General features: G+C 37.5%; 2 protein-coding genes across 5 annotated transcripts in view; one reads left to right on the forward strand and one right to left on the reverse strand.

Annotated features, from left to right (window-relative positions):
- The window catches only part of LOC105277520 (RING-box protein 2), a 42,485-nt gene that overhangs the window by 1,465 nt on the left and 14,003 nt on the right, over nt 1-27,017 (forward strand). Inside the window, exon 1 of one of the 2 annotated variants that reach the window (XM_026971040.1) lies at nt 25,438-25,704. The exons of the other annotated variant lie outside the window; for it this stretch is intronic. Within the exon in view, the coding sequence (XP_026826841.1) occupies nt 25,471-25,704 (234 nt within the window). The 5' untranslated portion in view covers nt 25,438-25,470. Of the gene's footprint in view, nt 1-25,437; nt 25,705-27,017 lie in introns of those variants that run through there. 2 annotated transcript variants of the gene reach the window in all.
- Nucleotides 2-25,431, reverse strand: LOC105277518 (facilitated trehalose transporter Tret1). 3 transcript variants are annotated; one of them, XM_011335910.2, is made up of 7 exons: nt 24,925-25,431; nt 11,370-11,816; nt 7,453-7,578; nt 5,304-5,427; nt 4,931-5,104; nt 4,383-4,762; nt 2-4,227 (listed from the first exon to the last, which is right to left on the reverse strand). In XM_011335910.2, the coding sequence occupies exons 1-7, from the start codon at nt 24,994-24,996 to the stop codon at nt 3,646-3,648; spliced, it is 1,905 nt and encodes a 634-aa protein (XP_011334212.1). In that variant the 5' UTR covers nt 24,997-25,431; the 3' UTR covers nt 2-3,645. The 3 variants fall into 3 exon arrangements, with proteins under 3 accessions (XP_011334212.1, XP_026826777.1, XP_019886670.2); XM_026970976.1 differs by lacking the exon at nt 24,925-25,431 and adding an exon at nt 19,463-19,511; XM_020031111.2 differs by lacking the exons at nt 11,370-11,816; nt 24,925-25,431 and adding an exon at nt 8,240-10,617.

Genomic DNA, 27,017 nt, shown 5'->3' on the forward strand with positions numbered 1-27,017 from the left:
CTTTAACATAAAGATATCATTTTATTTATATTGATAATCTTAAAATTACCACATAATAACTTACAAATTACATGTAAAAACTCAACATGAGTATTAAATTATCAAAAATATTCTGCCATTTCCATTGTGCTTTGGCAAATATATCTTATAAATAAGCGGCAGGGAATTATCACCTATGTATAGCACAACAATAAGTAAAGAAAATTGAGAAACAAAAAATGCAATGATTGATCGTCGTACAATTTTGAAGGAAGAACAGCAATAACGTAGCTAATTTTTATATAAAACAAGGCAATGCAATATTTATTGCTTTATACGATATTAGGTCGGATATTAGATCGAATCATACATTAAATTGTACAACGGGAATGACGTTTTGTTCGAATGACATTTTTACAATTCTAAAATGAGACTTCGCGCACTGTAAACAATATTTGTTATCATAACGCTATTTAACATGCGAGCAAAACTATGTCCTACAGTATGCACGTATTATTATTTTTACATTTCTATCTATGCCTAATGAGATTCGCTACTAATGGAATTCTTTGTCTTCGATTCGAGTAGGCAACAACTGGGTGTGCACATTCTGATTATCTTATAAAAACAAATACTTATAACATTAGACTCTTTAACTCTTTCTTATCAAGTTTTATCAATTATTAATTATGATATGGTGAGTTTTCACTATACTAACACATTGTGAATGCACCCGATCGAACAAATTAAATTGGAATAAAGCAAAATGCACTGGATATAATTTTTTAAATGTCTTAACTATAATATTAAAAATATATGAATATTCAAAACTTTGTTGTTCCGCCAGGTAATAATATTAATAATAGATAACTTCTTATAATGACCATTCACTTGCCAGTGAAAGGTCATTATAAGAAGTTATCTATTATTAAAAATATATATTTTGTAGAATAAAATTTCTTAAAATTTGTCTCTTATTTTAGTGTTTAAAACTCTTCAAAATATATCTAATTAATTTAACGTCAACTTTTCTTAAACTTTTTATCGAGTTTTGTAATACTTTAATATGCATCTCATTACAAATTCTTTTTCCTCACAATTAAACAATAAATCGACAAAAAATATATGTATAAATATATATATAAATATTTATTAATATATATTTAGATAATCTGATTTCTATTAATATTTCTAACAAAATTTGCTAGTGGATTATCTCCGCAATTGAATTATTTGACCGGGGACACTCAAGTATTGGCATAACTTTATCCTAACTTTCAAATATACAGACGATTTGACGAGTTTCAAATCTCCTTACATCTTATATCTTGAGGTTTACTCTTACGTTAATTTCTTGAGATTGTTATCTCGGCTACGATTGTACTTTCTCTACTTTGGAGAATAAAAAAATATAAATTACATATATATATATGTATATATGTCACGCGTATCTGTTAACGTTATTATACATTATCGTTTGATACGTATATATACGTTTAGAATCATATTCACATCCCATGTATCAATGTTATCGATAATAGTAGGAGTGTATCTCGAAGGAAATGGGTATACGTTCACTTGCAACATTAATACACTGATAGTAGGCCTGAAAAATAGATGGAAAATTCTTGACAGCCAACTGGGCCTTTCCACCGCGGAAAGGTGATTCTCTATGAAGGGGAAAAATTTACTTAGAAAAAGCCACTACGAAGAATTGCGATTCTGACGAGAATCAAATCTGACATTACGAGTAAAGTTCTCAGCGTCAACGACACTCGTTCACAGCTATATAATCGTACGATTAAAATATCATTCATTTAACATGAAGATTACGATAATACATGATCATGAGCTGAGAATCGCATTATCTCATTTGTAACCAATTCCTACAATATTGATTAACTTAAATCGCTGTACAATTGCGTCTCTCTTTCTAAATTTTGCGTTTTAAACGAGAAATAAGTAGTGAAGAAATAATCGCTCAATCGCGATTGAAGTCAACGATGATTTTTTTAGGGATATGAATACGTTCCACGATACAGTCATTGGGTTGACCGGAAAGCGGATCTTTTTAGCAAACCTCAAAGGCAAAATTTTGAATTAAGAATTAATGTTTCCCGTGCAGATTTTTTTAGCGAATTTTAAACTATTAAGAATTAATACTTTCCAGTCAACCTAGTATTTACAATCAGTTGCTCTTGAAGGGGAAACGCATAGGAATGCGACTGATTTAAGTTATTGTCGCGCGGGAGTTCGCTCCCGTTCGAGAATGATCGGTTTCTTTTGGCCTCATTATATATAACATGTAAGTACGTATTACGTATTACTGCTTTCGTCAAGTTCGAAGTGCAAGTACAAATTTCAGGTTTACGATTAATTCATGAGCATCGCGCTCGCGTCAAAGATAGTCTTTCTTATATACAACCGGATTGTAAAAAAAGTAGCTTTATCTATTCTGCGTTTTTTTCTTCGATAAAGCAGAGCATGGATACGGTTCTCATCAGTAAACAGCGCAAGTTTTTTCATTTTATCCTCCCGCGTTACCAGACTGAAACCTACGCTTCTCTCGTATTCCACATTTCCGATAAAAGCTAGTCATATTGGTAAAAATACGACAGCGCAGTGCTCATGCGAACAATAGCGTGTCTGTAAGACTTAACAATACGTCGTTTACGCGTCAGAATTCTATACAAAATCGTGGTTTCGCGTTGCTTTGCGCGGACCTCGAAGAGAAGTAAAACGCACGATTCACACAGACTTACGCACGTGTATTCGTTTTCCGACGATGCGTGATACTTGAGGTAGACCCTGTAGGACGAGTAATAAAAAACAATCGCAACTATAAACCTAGTCAACAGCTGATAGTCGCATATTGTGCCACTTCCCCGACGGAGAAGCGCAAACGCGTCCTTCTCTCACAAATTAATTAATTAGCTTTAAAAGTCATATATAAGATCAAACCTCCGGTCTCGCAATGCGCACACCTGACAAGGTTGGCACTGTTGTTAACATTGATCCACGTGTTAGATATGATTAGAATCGAAGCATAAATCCGCCACATATAATAGTCACATTTCGTGGAGGCAACTGAAGAAATAAATGAACAAAGTCAATATGTTTCTCTATCGAGTTTTGTTCGATTCTTGACTTAAAAGGTCAATCGTAAAATTGTATCTTAGTTAACTTTCCTGAAGTGTATTTTCTCATAAAAAATTGTAAAATTTTTCTCCAAATTTTTCAATTAATAAATAGATAGGAATGTTCTCTTTATTCAGTTACCTTTTCAATCTAAGATCTAACTAAAAGAAATACGAGTCTTATGAAAAATGCTTTTGTCCATTTGTTCTCGTATTACATTACTCAGATCGATTCCACTTGTCATCCGTTACTTCGCTCTTGCCTCTCGGGCTAAGCAAACTTCGCAAAAATGAATATTTCAAAAGTAAGAGTAAGATAGGAAGAGCACAAGCAAGAGAGGGATACAATAGATACGCCTCGTCCTTACGTCCCAAAAGAGAAAAATCTGATCTTCGAACCCAACTTTCTCTTAAAACGTGAAGCGTATCTGCATGGAAGCTTTCCTCTCAGAACGACACCGTAAGGAGTCCTATTTCTTGCTCGAGCGAGCTTCCACGTCGATCAGATCCGCAATCGGACGTTCGCGAGCTAGCACGCCGTTGGCATTGGCTTCATGTTGGCAATCGCGCTCATTCTTCTGGTCGGCCCCGTAAACCTCTTCTCGATCTCTTCGAGCGATCTACCGCGAGTTTCTGGCACGCTGATGATGACGAAGACGAGACCCACTGCGACAATAGCACCGAACGACCAGAAAGCACCATGCGCGCCCATTAGATTGATAACATCCTGGAAGGTCTTCGTCACGATGAACGTACACGTCCAGTTGAAGCCGGTGGCAATGCTTGCGGCCACGCCACGGATTTTAGCCGGCAGGATCTCGCCCATCATCAACCAGGGAATGGGTCCGAAGCCTAGCGAGAAACCTATCACGTACACGATCAAGCTGACCAATGGTAACCAGCCGAAGGCTGTTACGTCTACGTCTAGTGACTGCACATAGAAGAACGCGCCGAGGGACAGAAGAGTCAGGACCATTAGCACGCTGCTTATGTACAATAGCAGCTTCCTGCCCAGCCTGTCGATCACGCCTGCGGCGATGAAGGTGGATATGAAGTTCACGAAACCAATAATTATGGTCGACAGATTTTCGTCGATCGTGCTGCCGGCATCCTAAAAGCAAGAACACCAATCATTCACATCGCGTCACATACAGTTTCTACGATTCTAGTCTATTCTCGTCATCATAATACAATCAACCTGTTGAAAAATTTACTGAACAACAGGTTTTGAATCAAAAGGGAAAGTCAACGAATCGAAGCACATACCTGGAAGATTTGCACTGTGTAGAATATCACTGCGTTGATGCCAGACATTTGTTGGAACAACATCAACCCTAGAGAGATGAGCAGTGGTTTGAGATGTTTGCGCTTGAACAACTCTGAGATAGTGCCTTGAGTAGCCTCTTGTTCGCTCTCCATGAACAGTTTCTCAGTTATTGTCATTTCCTCAGTTATATCCGTATTTTTACCGCGCAGCCATTGAAGAGCCTCTCGCGACTGCTTCGTCTTTCCTTTCGAGATGTACCACCTGGGCGTCTCCGGGATCATGAACATAAGAACCAAGTACGCTATCGGCAAACACGCACCCAGCATCGCCAGATTTCTCCAGTCCAGATACATGCCCGCGGTGAAGCACAATAATATTCCTGCGCAATGTTTTCGAATTTACTTCCTTGACCAAGAGAATTCATCGTGATTTTGATTAATCTCTTATAGCTCCATAGAATACTAATTTATCAAAAGTAAACCAACAGATTTTCTCAGTAGCAAACATACGCTTAAATCGATAATGATCGGTCTTTCATTTTACTTACCGATATTACCGAACACAGTGGGCATTAAACCAAGAGTGCCACGCACTTCTGGTTGTATTGTTTCGCCTAAGTATACGGGCAGCGCCAGGGAAGCAACACCCACACCGAGTCCACATAGAGCACGTCCAACTAGCACCATCGCAACATTCTCAGCCAGTGATATAAAAAACCACGCTATAACGAAAAAACGTATTTTATTATTATATAATTTTGCTTTATGATTGCTCAACATTAATGTCGGTCTCTTATGGCACAAAGAACAATCATACTAATATTATATTTTTTTATTAATATTAATATTATATATTATTATTAATATTACACTATCTTATAAAATATTATACTATATCTATATACGTTTAAATAATCTTACATGCAATGAATGGGAACGCCGTGGCGATTATCGTGTTTCTTCTTCCTATATATTCAATGCACGGTCCTCCAATGATACCACCGATAAGTGCGTTCAACGGCATAAGTGACCCAATCCACATACCCTGGAACAATAGGTTGTCAAACCGTCAATGTAGATTTTTACAACAATTTCCTAAAAATAAGATCGTCTCTTTATTTTATAGAAAGAATTGCTAGATCATCTTTTTCTTAGAGTCTTTCCTTGAACCTTTTCTGTTCTATATGTATTGTTGAATTATTTACAGCTACGTAAAGAAACATCTCAGAAAAAGCTAAAGGTTAAGGTCGTTTATACACTATGCAAGGCGTATCAGTAGTCTTCGTTCGTTCAAATTCATCTTTAGTCGCGTATGTCAGATAATCCTGACACAGTTCTATTCATCGAAGATCCTTCGAATGCAAATAAGGTCGAGAAGCCGGAAAATGTCAAGGAGAAACAATCGTCTGAAGGGCAACATCGATCATCTCGCTCATTCGTCAGGATGTGTCGTGCATTTTAATTAAAGCATCGCGACGCAAATGCGAGTTACGAAACTTTTAGCGGACGTTTAATTAAATCGCAAAAGCAGAATAATTGCTGTAATAATTGTCATTAAAACATAATCGATTAATTAAACATATATTTATATATATATATTTTATTTCGTAAATAATTCAGTATTAAATAATTATTAAATAAATAGTAAATAAAAAATTCAATATTAAATAATAATTTTCACATTACGTGTTTTTTTTAAATTTTTTCTTATATAATTTATTTTAAAATCGAGATTACTTCAATATTTCTAAAAATCGCAAGTCGCGTTGTAAATAAGATGATTTTCTATCTCGTTTGTTCTTTTACATCTCCAAGTATAATATATCAAAATCATAAAAAGGTTCGGAGTTCCAATATATAAATGTTCTACATTGACTTGATCGAGGCTCGTTCGCGTTTGTTCGCTTCCGAATGCGCATATACGGAAGTACATTATTCACGTTCGCGCGTATATAGCATATCTGAAATCAATTTCCGATATTTGTTACGACAAAGTCGGCGTGTCCGACAAAGTAGCCAATCGCCTTCGCGGTCATTGAGGCACAACGTCTCGTAAACCAATGCGATTGCAATCAGGTCATCGTGCCCCTGACCACCAATGACGCACTTGAGGTTGAATCGTTTAATCATCCATTGACCCTTTAACATCAAAGACTATCCCTTTCCCGCTCGTGACAATAGCGATAATTTCGAAGTGACACATTACGTTACGTGTATTATTCACGTTGTCTTAACTTCCACTTGAATCCTGCAATGTACTGCCGATAAACAATTCTGTTTGGATTTTTCCTTGACATCATAAACTTCATTAAAATGCCTTCAAGTCGACGTTTGGGAACGTAAAAATCACAGTATCGATTTGCGATTTAGACATGAAGAAAGAACGTTACACGCGTAATATAATATTTATTGGCAATTTTAAATAACAGTGATACATATATCGGTAAATGTTATTTTATATATAATTAGATAAGTAAAGTTTGACTAGTTTTTACTTATTGGCTCGAGTTTAAATACTAAAGAATTTGAGAATTTTGAGAATTTCAGAAATGGTTTCAGGAAGAAATTCGCGAATACACCGATCTCGCGCTATCGGTGCGTAGACCCACGCATTCTCGATAAGTGTTCAAAGAAACGTGTCTGAAGCACAAGGATCTTATAATCATCGTGTTCCGCATTCGCACAAGACCGGATTCTCACGCGGCTTGTTGCCAGACATTTGAGATTGCGATGCATTATCCGAGCACGTTTGTGGAAACGAACTCGTCGCGGAGATTGTCTGTCTACGTAGCTGCGTTTAGCAAATTCATAATTACAACGATTTATCGTACGTCAAGCAAAAAATATATACGTCTTGCATGTGTTAAAAATCACGTGGTCGTATTTCCTTAGTTAACTAGAAGTAATATTTCTCGTAGCACGCTCAATGTTGAGGTTTACATGCGCGGATGTGAGATACGATTGAGAAAACTTGACATGCAATTTTTAAATGCAAATTCGTGAGATTCTTCACGCATTCGACACGTGTTCGAAGAGCTGGAACAGAAAGATGTAAAGCAGTTCTACTTACCATTTGCTTAGTAACTTCAAAATTGGAGGAATCATTGGCGCGCATGGATACCAGCGCTGGTGATGTATAAGAAGACGAATAACCGACCATCAACGAGCACAGTGACACCGATAACGCAGCCAATATCTGTATATCAATATAAAATGAAAAGATTGTAAATTTATCAAGGGCTCGGATATTTTGCGAAGCTATTTATATTGAAATAAATTCAATTAGTAAAGCAGAGTAAATTCGATCACAGAAAAAAAAATCGCCGTATCATAGATATTGCATATATAAAAAGGATATATAGATTTATAAATACTTATTTAATCTATAAATTGTTGACTGTCTCTTGAATCATATTCTTGCATGTCGCTTATTGTTTATGTGCGATCTATCTCGTAACAGCGAAGATCGATGCTATAATCTAATCGATGTTTCAATTCAATCGTACGATTTGCGTCATTGAAGTCACGTCAAAAAAGTTTCCAATGAATATTACGATCACGTGGGAAATATTTTTCTCTTATAATAGCCTTGCATATTATTAAATATATATTTATCTATATACATTTAACGATACAATTTTTAATGTATTTTACTTCTACTTTTAATTCACATTTCTTAAAGCACTCGTATGAACATTTATTTATCTTTACTTTCGCTTGTTCACACGAAACTCAACTTTAACTTTCACGAAATATCTAAAAGGACAGAAAAAAGAGCCAGTCCAGTTTTCCTTGTGGAAAGATTTCGAAAATCTAAAGAGCAAATGAAAAATCTTGAATTCGAACTCTCTTCCTACCTGAGAGAACGTGCATTTCACTGTCGGCGCGGTTGCCGGCAGCTCGATATTCACGTAGGTGTCCGCTCGCGGTAGGATCTTCATGATCGCCGGTTGAAGGAGCAAGTCAGATCGCGACGATGCACGATCAAAGCGAATCGGACAACGAGGTTTGTCCCAGAGAAGTTGACGGTCGTCAGGACGAATAAAATAAGACGAATAAGAAAAACAAGATAGGAGAGGCTTGCTCTCCCGCGAAAAGAAATCGCTGATCACGAATCCAATATCGATTCCACTTGATCGATGGTTTTAATGTTCGTGGCACACTGACGCGTGATACGAATCAAAGTTTTCGGTGTTACGGTGTAATATAAGCTATTCACTCGTGGACCGCGCCGGGTGGTTCTCGTCTTATATAGGAAACGATGCTGGGGGGCCGGTCATCCCTTCTCCGCGCGATCGCTACGTCAATCCATCCTTATTATACTCGGACGTATGAGGATCGGTACGTACGTCATCTATAATTTATTTGCGATACGCAATTCTTCGATCCCCGGACAAGGGAAAGGAAAAAGAAGGGCACGAGGGGTTGGTCACTAGCGGTTATAGTGTACAAAAATTACCCTTGATACGGATTACCTTTAAATTACCTCAGATTCCTTAAGATTACCTAATACTACAACAGTTCGATCACATAACTTGGCAAAAGTTTCAATTTACTGTCAAAATTCATCAATGCCGTATTTTCCGTATTGATTTCAGCCGGTAGTTCCCTCGATGATTGTTCAGAATTTTCCATTTTGATCGATTTCGATAATAAAACCAGAAAGAAATAATAAACTAGCACAGAGCAAAAGAATCAAGCACAGAGCAGGCAGCTCGGCGGACATATAGACCCGAAAACACATGAAAGGTTGCGTTTCCGATATTTGGTTGTCTCTCGGCGGTTAGATATACTGAATATATATCGCGCATGGTATCACGATTACCTTAGATTACCTCAGATTATCTGAGACTACCCTAAGAATTACCTAGCCCTTGTACAAAGATTACCTCAGTGACCAACCCCTCGGAAGGGCACGCGTACTTCTGCGCGACAACTATGTTTTCTAAAGCAATCTTGAAGTTCGAGTGAGAATGGTGGTGAACTTTAATAGGTACATACGTACATGACAGAGAATGTTCCTTAGTGAGCACGTTTCGGCCTAAAATTGGCCAGAAAGTTGTTCGAAGATCGAAGGATGTATTGGTAAACGATCTGTCTATGTATGATGAATGTATAAATTGCGATCTACGCAACTTGAGAAACTTGAGAAACAATGAAATATAAAGATGCTTGATAAACTTTCTCAAATTTGTAATATAAGATTGATCGCCGTATTATTATTGCATACAGAGATTTACTTTCGATCCTTTTAATTCATTACACATATGAATTTAAACGCGTTATTTCATCATGTCGTTTTATCTCCAATATTCGTATAATTAATTCGTATAATTAACGTAATGTTCGCATTGACCATGGCTTATTCAGTTTTTATTAAGAGATCCCGATGAATGCAATGATAACAGACACACTTGCTTTTAATGTCTGTCGCGAGTGCAATTGTTCGGTATTCAGTAACAAAAGATGATTTCTTGAATAAATGCGACCGTTCCATGGCGTAGAACATAGAAGATAAAAATTTCTTCCTAAAATAAGTAAAACTACAAAGTTTTTACACATTACAATTTCTTTTTCGCAGAGAATTGCCGACAGTAAAACTCTGTAGCTAAAATTAGCAATGTATTAGCAATATAATTAGCTGAAATTTATTGTAACAAGAATTCTCATTATTAAGAATTATTATCTCTTTGATCAATGTTAACGAATTGCCACTGCAACGCATCTTCTCTTCACGTAAATCGATTTCATGTTTTTTTAGTAACATGCACAATTTGATTTGCAGCTATATGTATAATGCAATTGAAAAATTCTGGCTGCGCCCATGCAACCAACCATGAACGTAAATGAGAGACACAAGAAAATGCTGTCTTTAATGTTATGCAAGACAGCAATATCCGTTATAGGGCTACGTCTGCTATCCATTTGTTATCTTTTATTCTCACGCAATTGTCCTTGTTTTGATCGTTCCGATCGCGTAACAGACATACGAATGTCGCGCAATGATTGGACCTATTAAAATAGAATAAAGTTATCTAATATGAAAATATTGTGGTTTTAATTCATATGTAATTTAAAAGTTCTTTGAATTTGCTTTATCATTTTTATAACTTACGTGAAAAAAGTCGCTCTTTTTGAAAGACTGCTGTCGAATAAAGAATATTGCACTACTGCTAAAGAATATTGCACTAATCTTTAATGTTTATTTACGAATATAAAAATTTAAATAATAAATGATTAGAAACAAAAATTAGATACAGTCTCAGTAAATATAATAAATTAACAGAAAATTTTTTCTACTATTATTATTTGTATCTTAAATTTTACTTATTAAATAATAATTTTATAATAGATTAATTGCTATGATTTAAAATGATTAATTTTAATTAACTCCATTGCATAATAAAGATGATTTTATTATATCTGTAATTCGTGGAAATTCCTGATGCTTTCAAACAAAACAAGTATTACGTCAACGATAGGTGATGGATGATATCGAATCGGACGGACTACACGCGTGGTTATACTACTGTAGGTCGCACGCGTCCTTAAGCGATACGTTCACGTGAGAGCATTTTATTTTTCGAGCGCGATAGCAAAGGAAAGAAAGAAGCTTCAATTAGTAAACAATTAATAGACTATAATTCATCATTCTGGAAAATTAATCATGGAACAATTTGTGCGAATGATACGTATTTGTGTGGAAATATACCGATCTCAGTCGAGAGAATATAGACGATAATGATGTTATGTTCGCGGAGCACGTGCAAAATTCTCTCACGTTTTATTGATTATTGCTTGATTCGTATATGAAACTCTATAACATAATTATTACCATTTTTATATAAATAAGATTGCACTTTTCTCTATTTGTTTTAAATATCTTGCATAATGTTCTTTTTTCGATAAAATTCTCTGCTTTATTAATAGAATTTTAAATATCAATATGATTATTTTAGTCACAATAAAGAATGTTTAAAAACTTACCTGAGTGGCAAACTTATGGGATGGCTTGGCCTCCTTCTCGAACTCGGTGGAAGGCATCCGGATGGATTCCTGCATGTCCTTCGATAATTTCTCGTCCTGGGAAATCATGATTTTGATATTCGGATTTTGCTCACTCGGTAACAGCGGATCGAGTTGCTTGTAATCAACGTCCTGGTCTTTGTCGAGCGGATCGTAGATCTTCGACTCGTTCAGAGTCTTCTGATGATTATTTCTCAGATTTTCGACATAATAATGATTGGAAGCTTTTTTGGCGTCTCCGGAGAAGTATTTCTTCTCAGCGATTAGAGCGGTCTGGCTGTTGAAGGGACTGGCGTTTATCACGAGGGTGGTATTCGACGAACAGTCTAGGGCGGACCCAGAGCTGGACGGCGAGGGCCTGATGATCGGGGACACCTTCGTGTAATATTTGGGTAGAACGCTGCGCTCCTGAAATGCAGAATTATCATTCGTCTAGTGAGGTGCCAAAAGTATTTGACGAAATAGAAGAAAGGTATAAATTCAAACAGATAGTATAACAGTAGAATGTGTGTTTATACGAGTAGAATTGTTCATAAGAGAAGTATGAACGGTAGGATTGTGATTAGAAAGTTGTTATTTATTACACAAAATATTAGAGTACTTTGCCATTATTATTGCTAAAAAATCACAGTTCGATTCAAGCGCAAAAATTATTTCTTATTGCGATGGTGTGTAATTTCTAATTAATGTTGTATTTGAGAGAAATCTGAAGAACTTAGTATACGTAGAATAAATGATTTGATTTCCTCATGACAAAGAAGGATAGTCACTATTTCATGCTACAAGTTGTAAAAAACTAAACTGGGGTTTTCCTTGTACATGTTTACTACTAGATTTTAGATACTAGATTACAAAAATTCTTCACAAACATCTTTCACAGCAATGAATAAAAATGTCCGAGTTGAAACCAGAAAGAACCGGAAGAGAGAGGCCAAACTGGACGCTACTGGACTTGAACTGTTTGCTCCTCTTCTTGCGATAAAGAATCTCACAGACACGCGTAGTAAACAGTCTACTGACAAAGTACATGAATATGAGACAAGCACTGCAGGCGACTTGCTCTAATAGTGAGAAGAAAATTAGGCTGCAAGGATGATAAAACTGTTGAAGTTTAATTCCATAAATCAACGAATTTGAGACTAAAATCTTTTTCTCTGTTTAATATTTCTCTTCTTCCTGTTAATCTAAATAGAATATAAATATCTTATTTTATTACTAAATCAGAGGAATACAAATTATCTCTTTTTGCAAAAAATATTCTACGAAATATTGAGCCACGATAAGCAATCGTCAAAAATATCTAGACCTCATTTCATTTATCAAAATATTTTCATAAGAAGAATCCAACAGCAAAAGAATTACGTAAGAAAAGTTTCTGCACGTTTATAATGCTCTTAGATCGCACTACATTTACCTCGTCGCTGCTTTCCAGCGAAATCACTTGGAGATTTTCAAATTTACCGATTACTTTCGCGAAAGTGAGGACTTGTCGTGCCTATCAGGGGCGAAACACTTATCATAACATTGCGCTTATCAAGAAGTAATACAGGAGATAAAATAAAAGAGAGATGATACAAGATTCGCAAAGAGGATGTGCGAAAGCGCGGGCCAACAGGACGAACGAAATTACACGTTACCGTTCACTAATGAAGGAACGTCCGTTAATTCACTTCGCTATTTACTCAAGGGGATGAAACGTTAAAGTTGGACTATTTATACCGCCTTCGTTTATCAGGAGTCGCGTTGAAAGAGAGTGGCTAGAGAGGGAGGTAAATCACATGTGGGAGTGAGAAGATCAAAAGACACGTAACGCGCGTACGAACAGAGGAAGAGAGAAGGAAAGAAAGCACACTGTGACGACAATCGAATGAGCCAATAACGAAAAGCCAGTATGGCAGGGAATCAAACGATGATGATGCCTGTTCGGAGATTAGATGACTTTTACCCTGGTGTGAAGTGATAACCCGTCTTGAACCTTATTACTAAGCGAGAACGTCGCTTTCGCGAATGTGTTTTCTCTCTCGCGGCTTCACGCGGACCGTTACGTGACGAAGGAGGCTGTCCCAGTCGAAATCTCCCAATCATCACGTTCTAAGACAGACAATGTATAAGTATGCGGCGACAAACAGTCCCGCATCTTCAGCGATTATAAAGTCGACGACCTCGTCAATCTTCGAAAAACGATGAATGTACATGTTCTTGTAGGTCGATTTGTTTTTATGTTCTCTCTGACGCATTCCGGAGATTTATCTTATTTGTCTTCCGCTGTTGCACGCTCACCTTTATCTACCGACAAATTTAGCCCAATAGCGAGCTAGAGTCGAGAAATTAGATCAAATGTACAGTGATAACTGCAAGTTTAATTTAATTACTACATCAAGCATAAAAGTATAAAAGTAGAAAGACTGTCTAATCCTGATAATTGTTCTAATACGAGTTTTGCATTTGGTCGTGAAGTAATGATCAAATAATAAGTTCCATTTATGCTATTTTGATTGATCTTACTTGTTTTTAACCAACACACACAGTTAATTATTTCGAATTATGATAATTCAAGTTAATAAAAAGATAAAAGATTTTCAAGATTAACTTTGCAGCCTGATTTAGTATTGTATATCACGAAAAATAATTGATAAATAATAATTGTATGTATAAACTGGTATACACATAATTTCAAACATATTACATATGAGAAAATATTGCACCATGTAAAAGCGGAATCTACGGTACTGCGCGAAACCTTGATATCGATCGAGTGACAATCAAGTTTTAGGTCATGGTGCACTACTACTTATTTGCGAGGGCGACTTTAAGCATATGTCGTTCAGATATTATGTCTGACAAAACCCACATCTATAAGCATGTATGTAAGCTTTTTTATGCATTTGTAAAATTGAAAATTGATGGATAATTATATTAATAATACAAGATATTTTTTAGTAATGTATAAACAGTGATTTTTTTATCTCTATTATTATTGACTCACTATTAACTCACTAAGTGATTATAATTGCAAGCAACTTCTCCTCTCGCGGTTCCAATTTCGAAGCTTCGACTTCTGTTTAAAAGAGCTTTAACATATTCTATTGCCGGGGTTGAACTAAGAATAAATTAGTGCCATAAGATCGTTAAATAAGTTGGCCGAAGTCGATTTGTGTCCCTTCTATCAAAAAGACAGGTGTCATTAAGTTTTACGACGGCCAACTCGAAGGTTACAGTGCTACATAGCGGAACATTGCACGGAACGTTGCATAGAGCAACGGTTATATTGATATAAAAGTCGTCCTAGAGACGAACTCGTATCCGGTTAACGTAAAACATAAATCATCCTTTGTGTGCGCACCAGTGACAAGATGCGCTTTTCATCATGCACTGGCGTAACTATTGTATCGAAAAATCATCTGTTTATCCCGCCGTCATCACGTGCCGTCTACATGCGAGATAAAGTTCATGCACGTTACACTGTGAGCTTTGACGTTTTAGAGAAAATCGGACGTTTGACGTAATGTTGTTGTCTTGCTCTTTGGAGTTACGACGCGCTTAAGTTCGACTGATATTTTTCGTCGGTTCACGAACGAATTATTATGAATTAATGAATTTTTCATATCGCCAGTTATTACATAAACTTGATAATGCCCATTCTTCAGGTTTTTTTTTTTTTTTAATTAATACGAGTACGCAATGTGTGTGAATATGTGACACTTTTGGTCATAAAGAAGTGTGAATAAAATATTGTTATCTTCTTGCAAGAAATTTATGATTAATGTTTATTATGTTTAATGATGAATCTTTGGTCTAGAAAGACATTTGAGATTATAATATTATGACTATATATTATAAAAAATTATGAAATTATCCATTTTAATCACTTGCATCTCGATTTTCTTTCCGCCTTTGTTGGCGCGATACATTTTAATTATAGTTCTTTATTACTTAATTACAATATTATAGCTTATATGATACTTATATAGTATATATTATATAATATATAGAATATTCTTAAAAGAATTTCTTTAATCAGATTAATTGATATATCTCGCGTTTGCAAAATTGAAAAATCCGAAAATAATTTACGCAGTATCTGTGAATGTTCATACCAGTTCGATTCTTCTTATTATTTAATAATATTATCGTTATGATCTTTTTTATTGAATCAAGAGGAAAGATAAGCATTATCTTTGGAAAAATTCTGAAATAATAAATACGTAAATAACAAATCATAAATCTGAAAACTTGTTTTGTTCTCGATTTTGTTCTGGTATTATTCAATTAATATGACATGCCTCTCTCATTTAATAGAATATCCCTAATTCTTAATGGGAATTTGTATGAGGAATACAAGAAAAATACGCGGCCTATTTTGACACACATTTCTATGTTCCACGAATTTGCTCGTAATTTGAATCACGATATGGTCGATCGATTAAATCAACTGTAGCACAGCCACTCAACTTTGACGATTGTTGGCCAAGAGGTAATTCCATTGGCGATCGCTTCCGTGTCAAATATCAACTGAGGTTTCTTCACGCGGCAATGATCTCGTGAAACCTAACACAGTCATTTAGCTGATGAATGTTTCTGAAGAAACATAAAATAATGTTGTTAAGGAGTTTGGCACAATAATTTGTACGTAATAACATTCTTACAGTTTCATGTCTTTCCAAAAAACAAACTAAAGAATCCCTGTCTTTCCAGTGCCGACAAACAACGAGAATATCATTTATTGATATTTACGTATCACTCGCATTATTCTCTTGGTGTTTCGTATCGTGCTCTTCTCTCAAGAAATAAAAACAAAAACTAATGCGCTCGCAATTCAACGGTATTTATCCCTTGGAACGTACAACATGAATCGCGCGAGTCAAGGCAGTGTTTCTCTTGCATGGAGATTTTACAATAATTGTTTTATATCACAGTTATCTTTCCAGATAGCACGTGTAAAAGTAAAAAAGAAAGATAAGGAGATATATAAATGAAAAGCAAGTATTTTTGCGAAATGTAATATGGTCTTGTAAATATAATACTGTTGTGATTTTTGCGAGCTCTGAAAGTTAAATGAAATTCGAGACTCGTATAATGCATATTCGCTTAACTTTTACAAATCTCTGACGATTGCAATAAAACGTGATCAGCAATCAGAAGTTTCAAATTAAACCAACATATCAGGTGTAACTTCATCAAAACAACCAGAAAGTGCGCACATGGAAAAGTTCTAGTTTATCGGTATCAGACATCGAAACATGCCGTTTCATGCAATTATTAAAAAATCGTTCAGGCGACACGAATGTAACGACATTGTGAAAGAAATGGCATCTATAAGACGACTCCTCTCTTGTGAGATCTCTTCTTTCGGACGTTTCTTGAATTTTGCATTATTTGACCCAGGTTTTCCCAGATTCGATCATGTTAATTATTTCCGGATAAACAACGGTAGAAAATTTTCCGAGCAACCTTGAACGCGAGTCTTCAACCGCGTTACGCAAGACTCTGCTTCTCGAAATTAGATCGTTTATTTCTTTCAGTCGCGACCTACGCGGAATATTTTTAGTGCTTCCCAACGTGGAGCCTTTCGTTCAAGCAACGCTATTTCTATGCTCTATGGACGCTTGCCAGAGGATATACTCTCGTGAGTGAATGCTCCATCATTTTGTTCGCGGTGTAGCAATTCGCATTTTCTTCTTCATGCGGGAACAACAAGAGTGACATTCTCATGTACGACACCGTTTCTTATCAGGATTCATGACGAAAAAAATCAATCGGAACACTATTACGTAACTTCATACGTAATTCGTATCATGAAATCATTAAAAACTGACAGCTTTGCTATTAGAAAACATTATGACGTTACGTCGTACTGCATCCGATTTTATAATTACTGATTGTAATTTATTCTATATAAATTGACTACAGCATCGTCTGTTTCTATTTTAGATAAGGCTATAATTAGCTGTAGTCGCAAAATAAGAAATGTCAGAATCAGTCAACAATTCCGAAATAAACAGATTTGAACAAGCGCACTGTTTCAAAGTAGAATTTTCAAAATAAATATTTGAAATGACATCACTTTTAAATGAGGATAAAACTTGTAATGACAATTACACATTCGAAAATAAGCAAATCCATAGTGGATCTACTATGGAAACATTGATGTGCGAACACTAAATCGAGATTTACATTTACAGGATATAAGAAATAAATACGAATAAGATTTGTTAATATTAAATTTCACATTCATGTACATTGATGTAAACATGTACATGTAATGATTTCGAGAAACCTAATTAGTCATTTGAATTAATTAATTTTCTCAAGAAAATGGCGTATGCTTATGACATAAAGTGTCGTTCTTAAGAAAGTTTCGTTACGTTTTAGCATTTAAATGCTACATTTAGCAACAAAAAATGTAAAAAAATGTTCTTGCGATTTTTATGTCAATAAAAGACGTCGATCTGGAACTTCTCTTAATTAATGTGGATAATCGAGATTTACTTGAATTTTATTTTTATTATCATCGTACGTGTAGCATATCACATGTTTTGTTAAATTTATCACTTTAGAAACTATGATATCAGTTTTTATCTTCTAGCACACGTATGACAATCGAGATGCGAACACGTGCCGCGTGAATAGTAAAGCGTGAGAGCGATATAATCAGCGTGCATTATGAAATCACGGTGTGCACGCTACATCGCATCATTGTCACGTCGTCGAATCGATGGGTGTCTCTTAAATGACTCGAATGTCAAGGCAAGGCCTGTGTTTATTAGATAAGTTAAGTGCCAAGACAAAGTATTGATAAAAATTCTAAAATAATTTCTTTAAGTGATTTAAAGCTTCGTACAGACTTGTAACAGAACATTGTAACTGCAACATAATCGTAAACAAGATCGGATAGGGGTGATGTTACGCGTACATATTTAAGAAAAATTGTCACCTGAACCGAACGTTGTCACGAACAAGAACATTCTTGCGTTCCACTATGTTCGTAGCAGTCGTGAGATAAAACACTCAAGATGAACAGAACTGCCATAACTGCAGCAGCATATATTTATGTTCATCACAGAATTTAAAAAAAAGAAAGAAAGAAGATGGTGGCAAATAATTTATTATATGCAAAAAGAGAACAGTATAGTGGTATATAACTTGCTCACCGATTTAAAATTTCAAGAAATTAGTGGAATGTATTATATAAAGTGACTGATGCAGACTGATCACCGATGCAAACTATGTTACGATCATTTATTCTGAAGCCAGTCCAAATGACACGTAACTTCATTGCGTGACATCTTTTGATGCATTTTGATGACATCGTTTTGCGGCGCAGAAACACGGACAAGTGACGAGACGCAGTATAACATTCACCGCGAACATTTACGTTACGCTTAAATGTTCGGTGCGAGGTTACGGGATACGTCCATACATATTGCGTCGATGTTACAAGGTTATAGCTAGATATTCTGTTACAAGTGTGTACGAAGCCTAAGATTTAAGATTTGGCGAATAACAGGCATTTTGATCCGACGATGTTCTCTTAAAGAAACTCACTAAAGAAAGTTGAGGGAAAATGAATGCAGTGAACAATAAGAATCGAACTAGTGCGTTGAGATTAGATTTTCAACGGGGTATTGCGTCCCGCGGACAAAAGTCTTTCATCTTCGCTTTGTGAATCTCTTTTATCCTAATCTTTATATTAATATTATCAAGAACCACAATCTTAAGCGCGTTCTGATCGAATAATGTAAAGTGTGCGATTAAATAGTAAGATTATATTAATAGATGTATTAACGATAATAGACTATGACGACAGGAACTATCGTATCTTAAACAAATCGTGAAATATCCACTCCATTATAAATACGTTTATCACATATGTATTCTTTTCATTTATCTTTTATGAAATATGTACGTCTTCATTTTGCCTCTGATTTAATTCTCTCGTTCGCGCGACGCAATTACGGGTGATAGTTCTTTCTTTCCGCAACGAGCTTGCGGAACTAACACGCTCTACTCATTCCAAGAGTGGTCTTTAGATTTGACAGCAATAGTGGACGTACCAGCGGTGTGGACACCCGCGGTGGACATCGTTGCTGATGCATTTTAGCGCTGCGTCCGTAATTAACGTAGAAATAAGTCGACTGAAGTTCTCACGTCCTCCTGGCCGAAATATATTATTTCGCGACAGCCGACGGTGGGGTGAAGACAACAAGAGTGAGATGATAGTAGCGATAGTGCGTATCGCCATATCTTGCTTGTCATTACCAATGATACATATATACTACCGATGTTATCGAGACGCGTAAATCCTATTGTTTTTTCCTATTTGTGAAAAATTACTGATGATCGCGGTGCACGTGAAATTGTAGTGCAACTCATTCAAGTAGGGAGTGTTTCACGCAAAATGACTCGAACGAACGTCGACAGAGAACGTCATAGACAATTGCACAGCATTTCGCAGAAACGATCCGTTTATTATCTCGTTTACTTGTTTGAGTATCTGTGGGATATGTAATTGGGTCATTTTGCATACAACATCCGCTACGTTACAGGAAGGAAACGAGTCAGTATGAGTCGATTGATTGATGATGTGAGGAATTAATTTTATGGATTGCTTAGTTATCTCCTCTTTCTCTCTTTCTCCTTTTACTTCTCTCTCTATTTATGATCATGATAGCTCTTCTTTGTGCATTATTTGTCTTTTAATTTTTATTTTTGCCCACGTACTTGTTAGGATATTTTAAGATATCTATCTTTTTCTTTTCCCTCACGATAAAAGTAATAATTATTACATGTATATGATTATATCACTTATTCAGCAATGGCTGTTAAATTATCTTCAATGGAATTTGTGTTATCGTTTTTATATTTTTTACGTTAATTTTGATATATACTGCTAATCGTTTGCATTTTTGGTTTTACTCTGGGGAAACGATATATTAATTTTTTACTTTATTGAGCCACTGCACAATAATATATAATATTTCTCCAACGAATTATTATAGCCCCTTGAATACGGAATGCAACCCACCTTGCGTTCAAGCAGAACATTTAAACGTGTTTCCAGCGCCAATCCGGTTCGTGCTGATAAATCGGCAGAGAAGGATACAGTACATCGTATATACGCTTGTCGCGCGTAACACCGAGTCGGTAATAACGCAACCATCGAATTTTATCGGCTGACTACAGAGAGATCAGAGTTTCGCAGCAAATTAATTACGAATATAATTAATATATCAAGTCTTGATACGAGTCCTTTTATCGCGTGATACTTTCACCATTTTGTAATAACGATTCACTTGGATGAATATAAATATTACTTTTGCAGCAACGCAGTAAGAGAAATTTAACTTTAGATCTAATCGTAATTATGTAAATATCATAATTGCAAATATCTACTGAAAAAGATGTGATGATTTGTATTACATCTGAAGAACTGAAATTTTTGTTGGAGCAAAAAATTTAGTATTCAGATATTCATTTGTTCAACGCTGAAGCATGTACATCATTTTATTAAAAAAAAAACCTTCAGATCTGCGAAACCAATCATTTAAAACACCGTAAATGTATCATACTTCCTGCATTCACTCGATCCTCCGATCCGTGTCCCGGTCCGCGAGGAATGTCGCGGACTTTCAGCGACTATTCGGCTTGCATAATTGCTTTTCAAGCGGAAAAAATGTCCACACGCAATACAGTATCTGTATTTTATCATTCACGGTAAGATATCTGCGCAGGTTTTCCGGTCATCCTTGATATCTCCGATATATCGATGCGCGGTCCTGGTGCAGATCGCGAAGCGAAATAAAATTTGCCTGCAGTGTAATGTTATCTTAATTCTTGTCTACCTTGAGCCGCGAGTATCGGCCGATAGTATGGTAATGGCAACTAAATAAACGTAGAAAGTCGATAACATTTTACAGCCGGCGACTGTCGACTCGCACCGCGTCACGTGAAACACGGGAACGGGATTCAACGAACAGTTTCGAGAGTTAATGATAAATAAAGTTAATGATAAAGTCGGATTTTCATCGTCAAATGATTTATTGATGCCTTCTATCAGCAATTACAAAAGTATGAGATGAAAGAGATGGAGGAGATTCGAAAAGAGTATCGATATTTTGATTTATATTTTTGTCTTAAGTAGCTTTTAATTAATACTTTGTTATCGATGCCTCAATTATACATAAATTAATATATCTAAATTGTTATGCATCGAAATCAAAAGAAATGTATCAAAAAGAATATAAATAATAAGCCATTTCGATTACACTTGCACTGTATTTTTGACTCTTATGAATTTCTACACTTGAACTTTTTTATTTAATCAAAAGTTTCTCAAAAATTTAGAATAAATTTGATTTACGAATGTTACTGTACTTTGATAATCATCATCATTCTCAATCATTAAATAAAACATAAGAAATTTATGACTTAAAGATTTTACTCGTTATCATTGGATAGATACAAAAATGAAAAGGATTACTTGAGAACGAAATTTAAAATATGACTTTTTTACTAATTTTCTTTATATTTTTCCATCTATTCGTATCGATACTTCTTTTCCTATGTAAGTACATAGATAAATGCTATGGATATGTTTCTTCCGATAAGTCAGTATATATCTCTTTCGATACCGTATCCTTAGGTAGATAAGCACCGAGCCATCTGGAAGGTGATCTATGAACACAATGACAGGTCATTCAATCCCAAGACAGAGTTTCAGATCTTTCCGATGAACGACGAACGTTCTGCGGAATTTCAACTGCTGATGCTGCTATAACAAGAACAGATCTGGGCAATTATTATTAAAAAGACAAAAAATTAAGAAATAAGTCTTCCGACTTTGTTATTCTGATTATAGAATGGAAAAATAAAAGTAATCACTTTAACTTATTTTATATAATATTCCAACAAATTATTCTAAAACAGCGCTTATTATACTATTTATTGCTTTCATAACAATATTTTAATTATGAGCTGTTAGTTATTCAACTAATTATTTTATTGTACAAATGTCAATTATTCCATGAGAAAGTGCTTACAAAATTATTTAACGACAGATTAATTGAGAGTGCAAAATCATATATGTAAAGACGTTATTTATAGAAATAACTTAGAGACAAAAATATCAGTTTATCCAAATATTTAAACATAATTATGCTAATTAAGGTGAAATTGAAATAGGAGTTGACAAATATTTTTCGCATAAAGCCCAGGACTGAAAGATCAGCAATTTTTTAAAATTCCGCTATCCTATTAGGATATTTTTCGAAAATTAGTTGAAATTTTTTTGCCAGGTCCGCAATTACGAAATGTAATGATTCATCGATATGCAGAGTTGCATTATTTTTATGCTCTGTATATAGAGTATGTTCATGAATCCGAACATAATTAATAATCAATAATTCATGGAATAATGTGTTTTCCAATATCCAATCATTTAAATTACCAAATTCACGAATGGAAATATTTGCTGGTAACTCGGCTGGTAATAATCAAGAGAAAAATCATTTTATTAATTGATTTTATAAAAAAACTTAAACACGATATTTATTCCACATTTTATATTTAATTGATCGCACCCGGTAAAAATCATAATATTTGGAGAAATTTTCTTATTTTCGTATTTTAAATCGAGACGTATTATGAAAACATGCGTATGTATGTATCCATTACAAATATCAGATGTGTAAAATCCGCGTAGTGAATCAACAAAACTAACCGTAAACTTCTTGTTCGGCTCTCATTACGTAACTCCCAGCGGAACGTGCGTATCACACCCTATTTAAACACCCCGAAGACTATATTACGTGATTTTCTCCCATGTCAATATTACGAAAACGCGACGATGATTGCGCCACCCGATTAAAATCATTTATTTCACAATTTTGCGAACTGTCGTACTATGGTACCGGCGTTCGCGTATACTTCGTGCATTATCCAGCATCTTCCTAATCCTAACCGAAATGTGACTTACATTATCCTTCGAGCGATCATCGCGATGTATTATCATTCTGACTTCGACGTTACGCTTTGTTGCGCGCGCATGCCGATCGATATTTCCGCGAGGCGAGAGCTGCATTACGCACGAAGCATATGCAGAGAACGTCGGTTATCCGGCAAACCAGTGAAAATTGCCGCGGCTTGCGCAATAACTGTGGATCCAGCATGAACCAAGCTTCTGACCGAATCCGCGTCTTAGTTTCGCGTGTATGCGATTTCGGCGCCTTCGAAGTGGCGTAATCTCTTTCCCGAGACTGAAACCGGTATAATTTCGGTGACTTTAGAAACCGCAATAGCAAAGGCGCTCTGGAGAACGCTTTTTTTCAATTCCTGCGTTCGTTCACGTCAAGCTGTATTCTCTCGTGTCTTGCGACATTAAGAGGTCCAGTTTCAGCGAAGTTGGATCGATCTCCAAGTATCGAATCTCATGCTCATTCGTGCTCGTCTCCCCAACTTCGCAGCAATGTAGAAATTTCATTCGACAGTGTTGATGTATCTTTCTTTACTTTCTCGAGACATCCCACGTTTTAGGATCGGTTCGAGTGATAATGAAATCTTGGCATTTTTTTTTCATTGCGAGGGCACGTAATGTTAATGGGATTTCGTGATCGGGCGAATCATCAACGTGACTCTCCAAGCCAACACGCGATTCCCGTTCGTTAAATATAGATCCTTCGAAACTGTAGCCAGGAATTGCAGGCACGAAACAAGACAACGGGGACGAGATTAGAAGGATGGGAGGGCAATCAAAAACGTATAAACCATTGGACAAAATAACGATACGCGTCACATTCAGAGATTCCAATTCAGGTGTTTGGTTTCAATAATAGATGCGATTAATTAGAAAAATTGAAAAACTGCGAAGGTTTGCAGATGTTTGATATAATACATTAACTTTAAATCAAACATTTCCACAAATTTAATTTCCACAACACCTTGTATCTCCAAAATTGAGAAGGGTAGTGTCAACGCCATTAAGAGTCCAATGGCTCATTTTGGATCAGATTAGGGAGTACAAAGGAAGAACGTGAAGGTAACTCAATTTCAGGTAGACAATGACTTGGGAATATCAAAAGAGAACAAAAGAAGGAGGAGGGAGGAAAGAGGAAGATAGGAATACCGCCGCGTGAGAAAAGAGAGACAGGTTGTGGTAAAAGAGAGTTTGTGCGGCAGGAAAGTCAAGAAAAAAACGTGTCGTAAAGGCGGCAGACGCCTACTGCCGGTGCAGTGGAAATTTCCAGAGGCTCAGGGGTGGGGAAGGTGGGAAGGAGAGTAGACGGAGAATGGGAAAGAGAAGGAAGAGAGAGAGAAAGAGAGAGTCACCGCGAGTCAATGAGCGTGCGAGCGAGCGAGCGAAAGAGTACAGCGAGGGTGACCGTTGGGGCGCCATCAAGGCGGCGGGGGGAGGATGCCGGCCGCGAAAACCAGCAGCCGACTCCTGCCGGGGAAACCAGACGCGGCTGCTGGCGAAGAGAAACCTAGGAGAGAACGGTGGGTTCGCGGCAAGTCATCTTACCTTCGTTTTCGCGAAGGGTGCCAGGCATAGGGGCCATGGCTGCATCATTTGTCTCCTCTGGGAGCCGGGCATCTTGTCGGCGCGTACAAGGGAAGGGCTGATGATGACGATAATGACGACCTGATGAGGGGCTGCTGCGGCGACAGTGGCGACGGCTACGGCTACTGTTTCGCACTTCTCTGTTGCCTCGCGTGTTGGCACGTGTCGGCTACGTCCGTGCGAGTTGCCTGTCTATGTGCAGACTATTCGCGTCGTCGTTCCTCGTTCGCCGTCGTGGTCGTCGGCAGTTGGCACGACGCCGGTGTCCGAAGGAGTTCTCGGCCGCTTATCTCAGCCGTCGCGCGCCGGTTCACGACGATCAAGCTTCTTCCGGCTTCGGGTCGCTTCGGGGTCGTTCGCGCGCCGATGAAACTGCCGGTGGAGGCCGGGTAAAGTCGCCGCGGCTCTTCTCTCGTCGATGCTCGGCCGGCGCAGTGCGCGTCGGTCGGCCGGCCGGCGAACGAGCGCGTAGGTATATACGTGCGCGCGTACGTAGTGCGTGCGCGTATGTCACGGCCGATCCCACGTGGCTCTGTGACAACGGCAGTCTGGCGGTGTGACGGAACGGCCGACGCAGCTCTTTACTATCGTCGCGTCGTTGGCAGCGGCCGTTCGAGGAGCGCTTTCACCCCGCGCGCTTTTGATCGATCGCGTTCAATACCGTATACGCGCCGTCGCGTGTCGGGGTATACTCGCGCGTACAATGCGGTGGGCGCGCTCGTGCGTGCGAGCGTGTTGCTTGTAAGTGCTCTGGTTGTCGCACTGGGTGAGCCGATGCAACGCGGACGTGCGTTACGCACCCTCGGAGACGCGATGTAGGGCACGACCAGAGCCTAAATGACGTCCTGCTCCGGTATCTCCTCGTCACGGCGATTTGCCACCTTCACCTCACCAACTATACGCCGACTCCGTGCCCGACCTCGCGGATATAGTTATCAGCACGCTCCTATTGCTCGCCTCCTACGCTTTCATCTATGTAATTACGGGAGAAAGGGATTTCGTCGCGACCAAGAGATTTCAGTCAGTTTTTTCGCGAGAAGATTGTCCTTTTCAAGAGATCGCCTCTCCTTCGCAACTTTACGACGTCCTCTTATGCGGTGTCAGCTGCACGTTATCTCGGCGACATCTGCCCTCTCTCTCGACGTACTTTGCGTGTGCACTCTTGCACTCTTGATAAGGAAACTCGAAATTTGCAGCAATCCGCAGGTCGGGAGACCGGGTTCAAGAATCCCTGAGTCTTGTCCTGCGTTCTTCGGATTTCTCCTTTCCTTGGCGCTGCTGTAATTTTCTGTCTCTTTACCGATGTCCCCAGAGTGCACCGATTTTTCGTCCTCTGCGTCTTCTGAGTCGCTGGTCTCACGTCTCTCACTTCCTTTACCGGATTGGCATGGAAAAGTGTGTTGTTACGTGTGTTTAGGGAACTTTGCTAATCGGTCGGGGGGTTTGTCTCTTTTATATACACGCCGCTGCAAGCGTAAGCGCCGCCTCCTCTCCTGGGGCGCGTGTCCGTGGTGGGGATGGGTTCATCGCGGCGCGCGGCGTCGCGGCGCGGTGCAACACGGTGCGACGTGGGATCCTGGGGCTGTGGTCGTGCCCAGTGTATACATTCGCGCGCAGAATTATCGCAAATTGGAGAGACCGTACAGTGTTACGCACCGGTGATACGATACGATACGAAAAGACACGCTCTCGTTCCGCGATACGAGTGATTAGACGCCACGCCGCGCCGGTTGCATCAGCATCATCTAATCAATTGGATATTCATTTATTTGTAGTTTTCCCGTCTCTAGTGGCCTTGTAAATCTGCCGGTGATAATAGTGAATGAAATTTAAATTTTAACCCGTTTGCATCGTGCACCTTTACACTTAGATAATCAAGCGTGCGTTCTATTCTAGCTTGCAACTTTTCCTTAATGAGATATTTTAGAATTATATTATATTATTTGGATTATATAAATTTCTTCTCTTCTCTTTTCTTTTAAATATTCTTCTACTTTGTAAATTTATCTTGACTTAACTACCAGTCTATACTATATCCACAGACCATCCGACTA

This window comes from Ooceraea biroi, chromosome 7 (genome assembly GCF_003672135.1).
Source record: "Ooceraea biroi isolate clonal line C1 chromosome 7, Obir_v5.4, whole genome shotgun sequence".
NCBI classification, from domain to species: Eukaryota; Metazoa; Arthropoda; class Insecta; order Hymenoptera; family Formicidae; genus Ooceraea; species Ooceraea biroi.

What these genes read in the sequence shown, in the direction of transcription:
- LOC105277518 (XM_011335910.2), bottom strand. Translation starts at nt 24,996, where the DNA reads ATGCCCGGCTCCCAGAGGAGACAAATGATGCAGCCATGGCCCCTATGC. An exon ending in CCCATAAGTTTGCCACTCAG is followed by an intron (nt 7,579 to 11,369) that starts GTAAGTTTTTAA and finishes ATTGATATACAG; the next exon opens with ATATTGGCTGCGTTATCGGT. An exon ending in CACTGTGTTCGGTAATATCG is followed by an intron (nt 4,763 to 4,930) that starts GTAAGTAAAATG and finishes AACATTGCGCAG; the next exon opens with GAATATTATTGTGCTTCACC.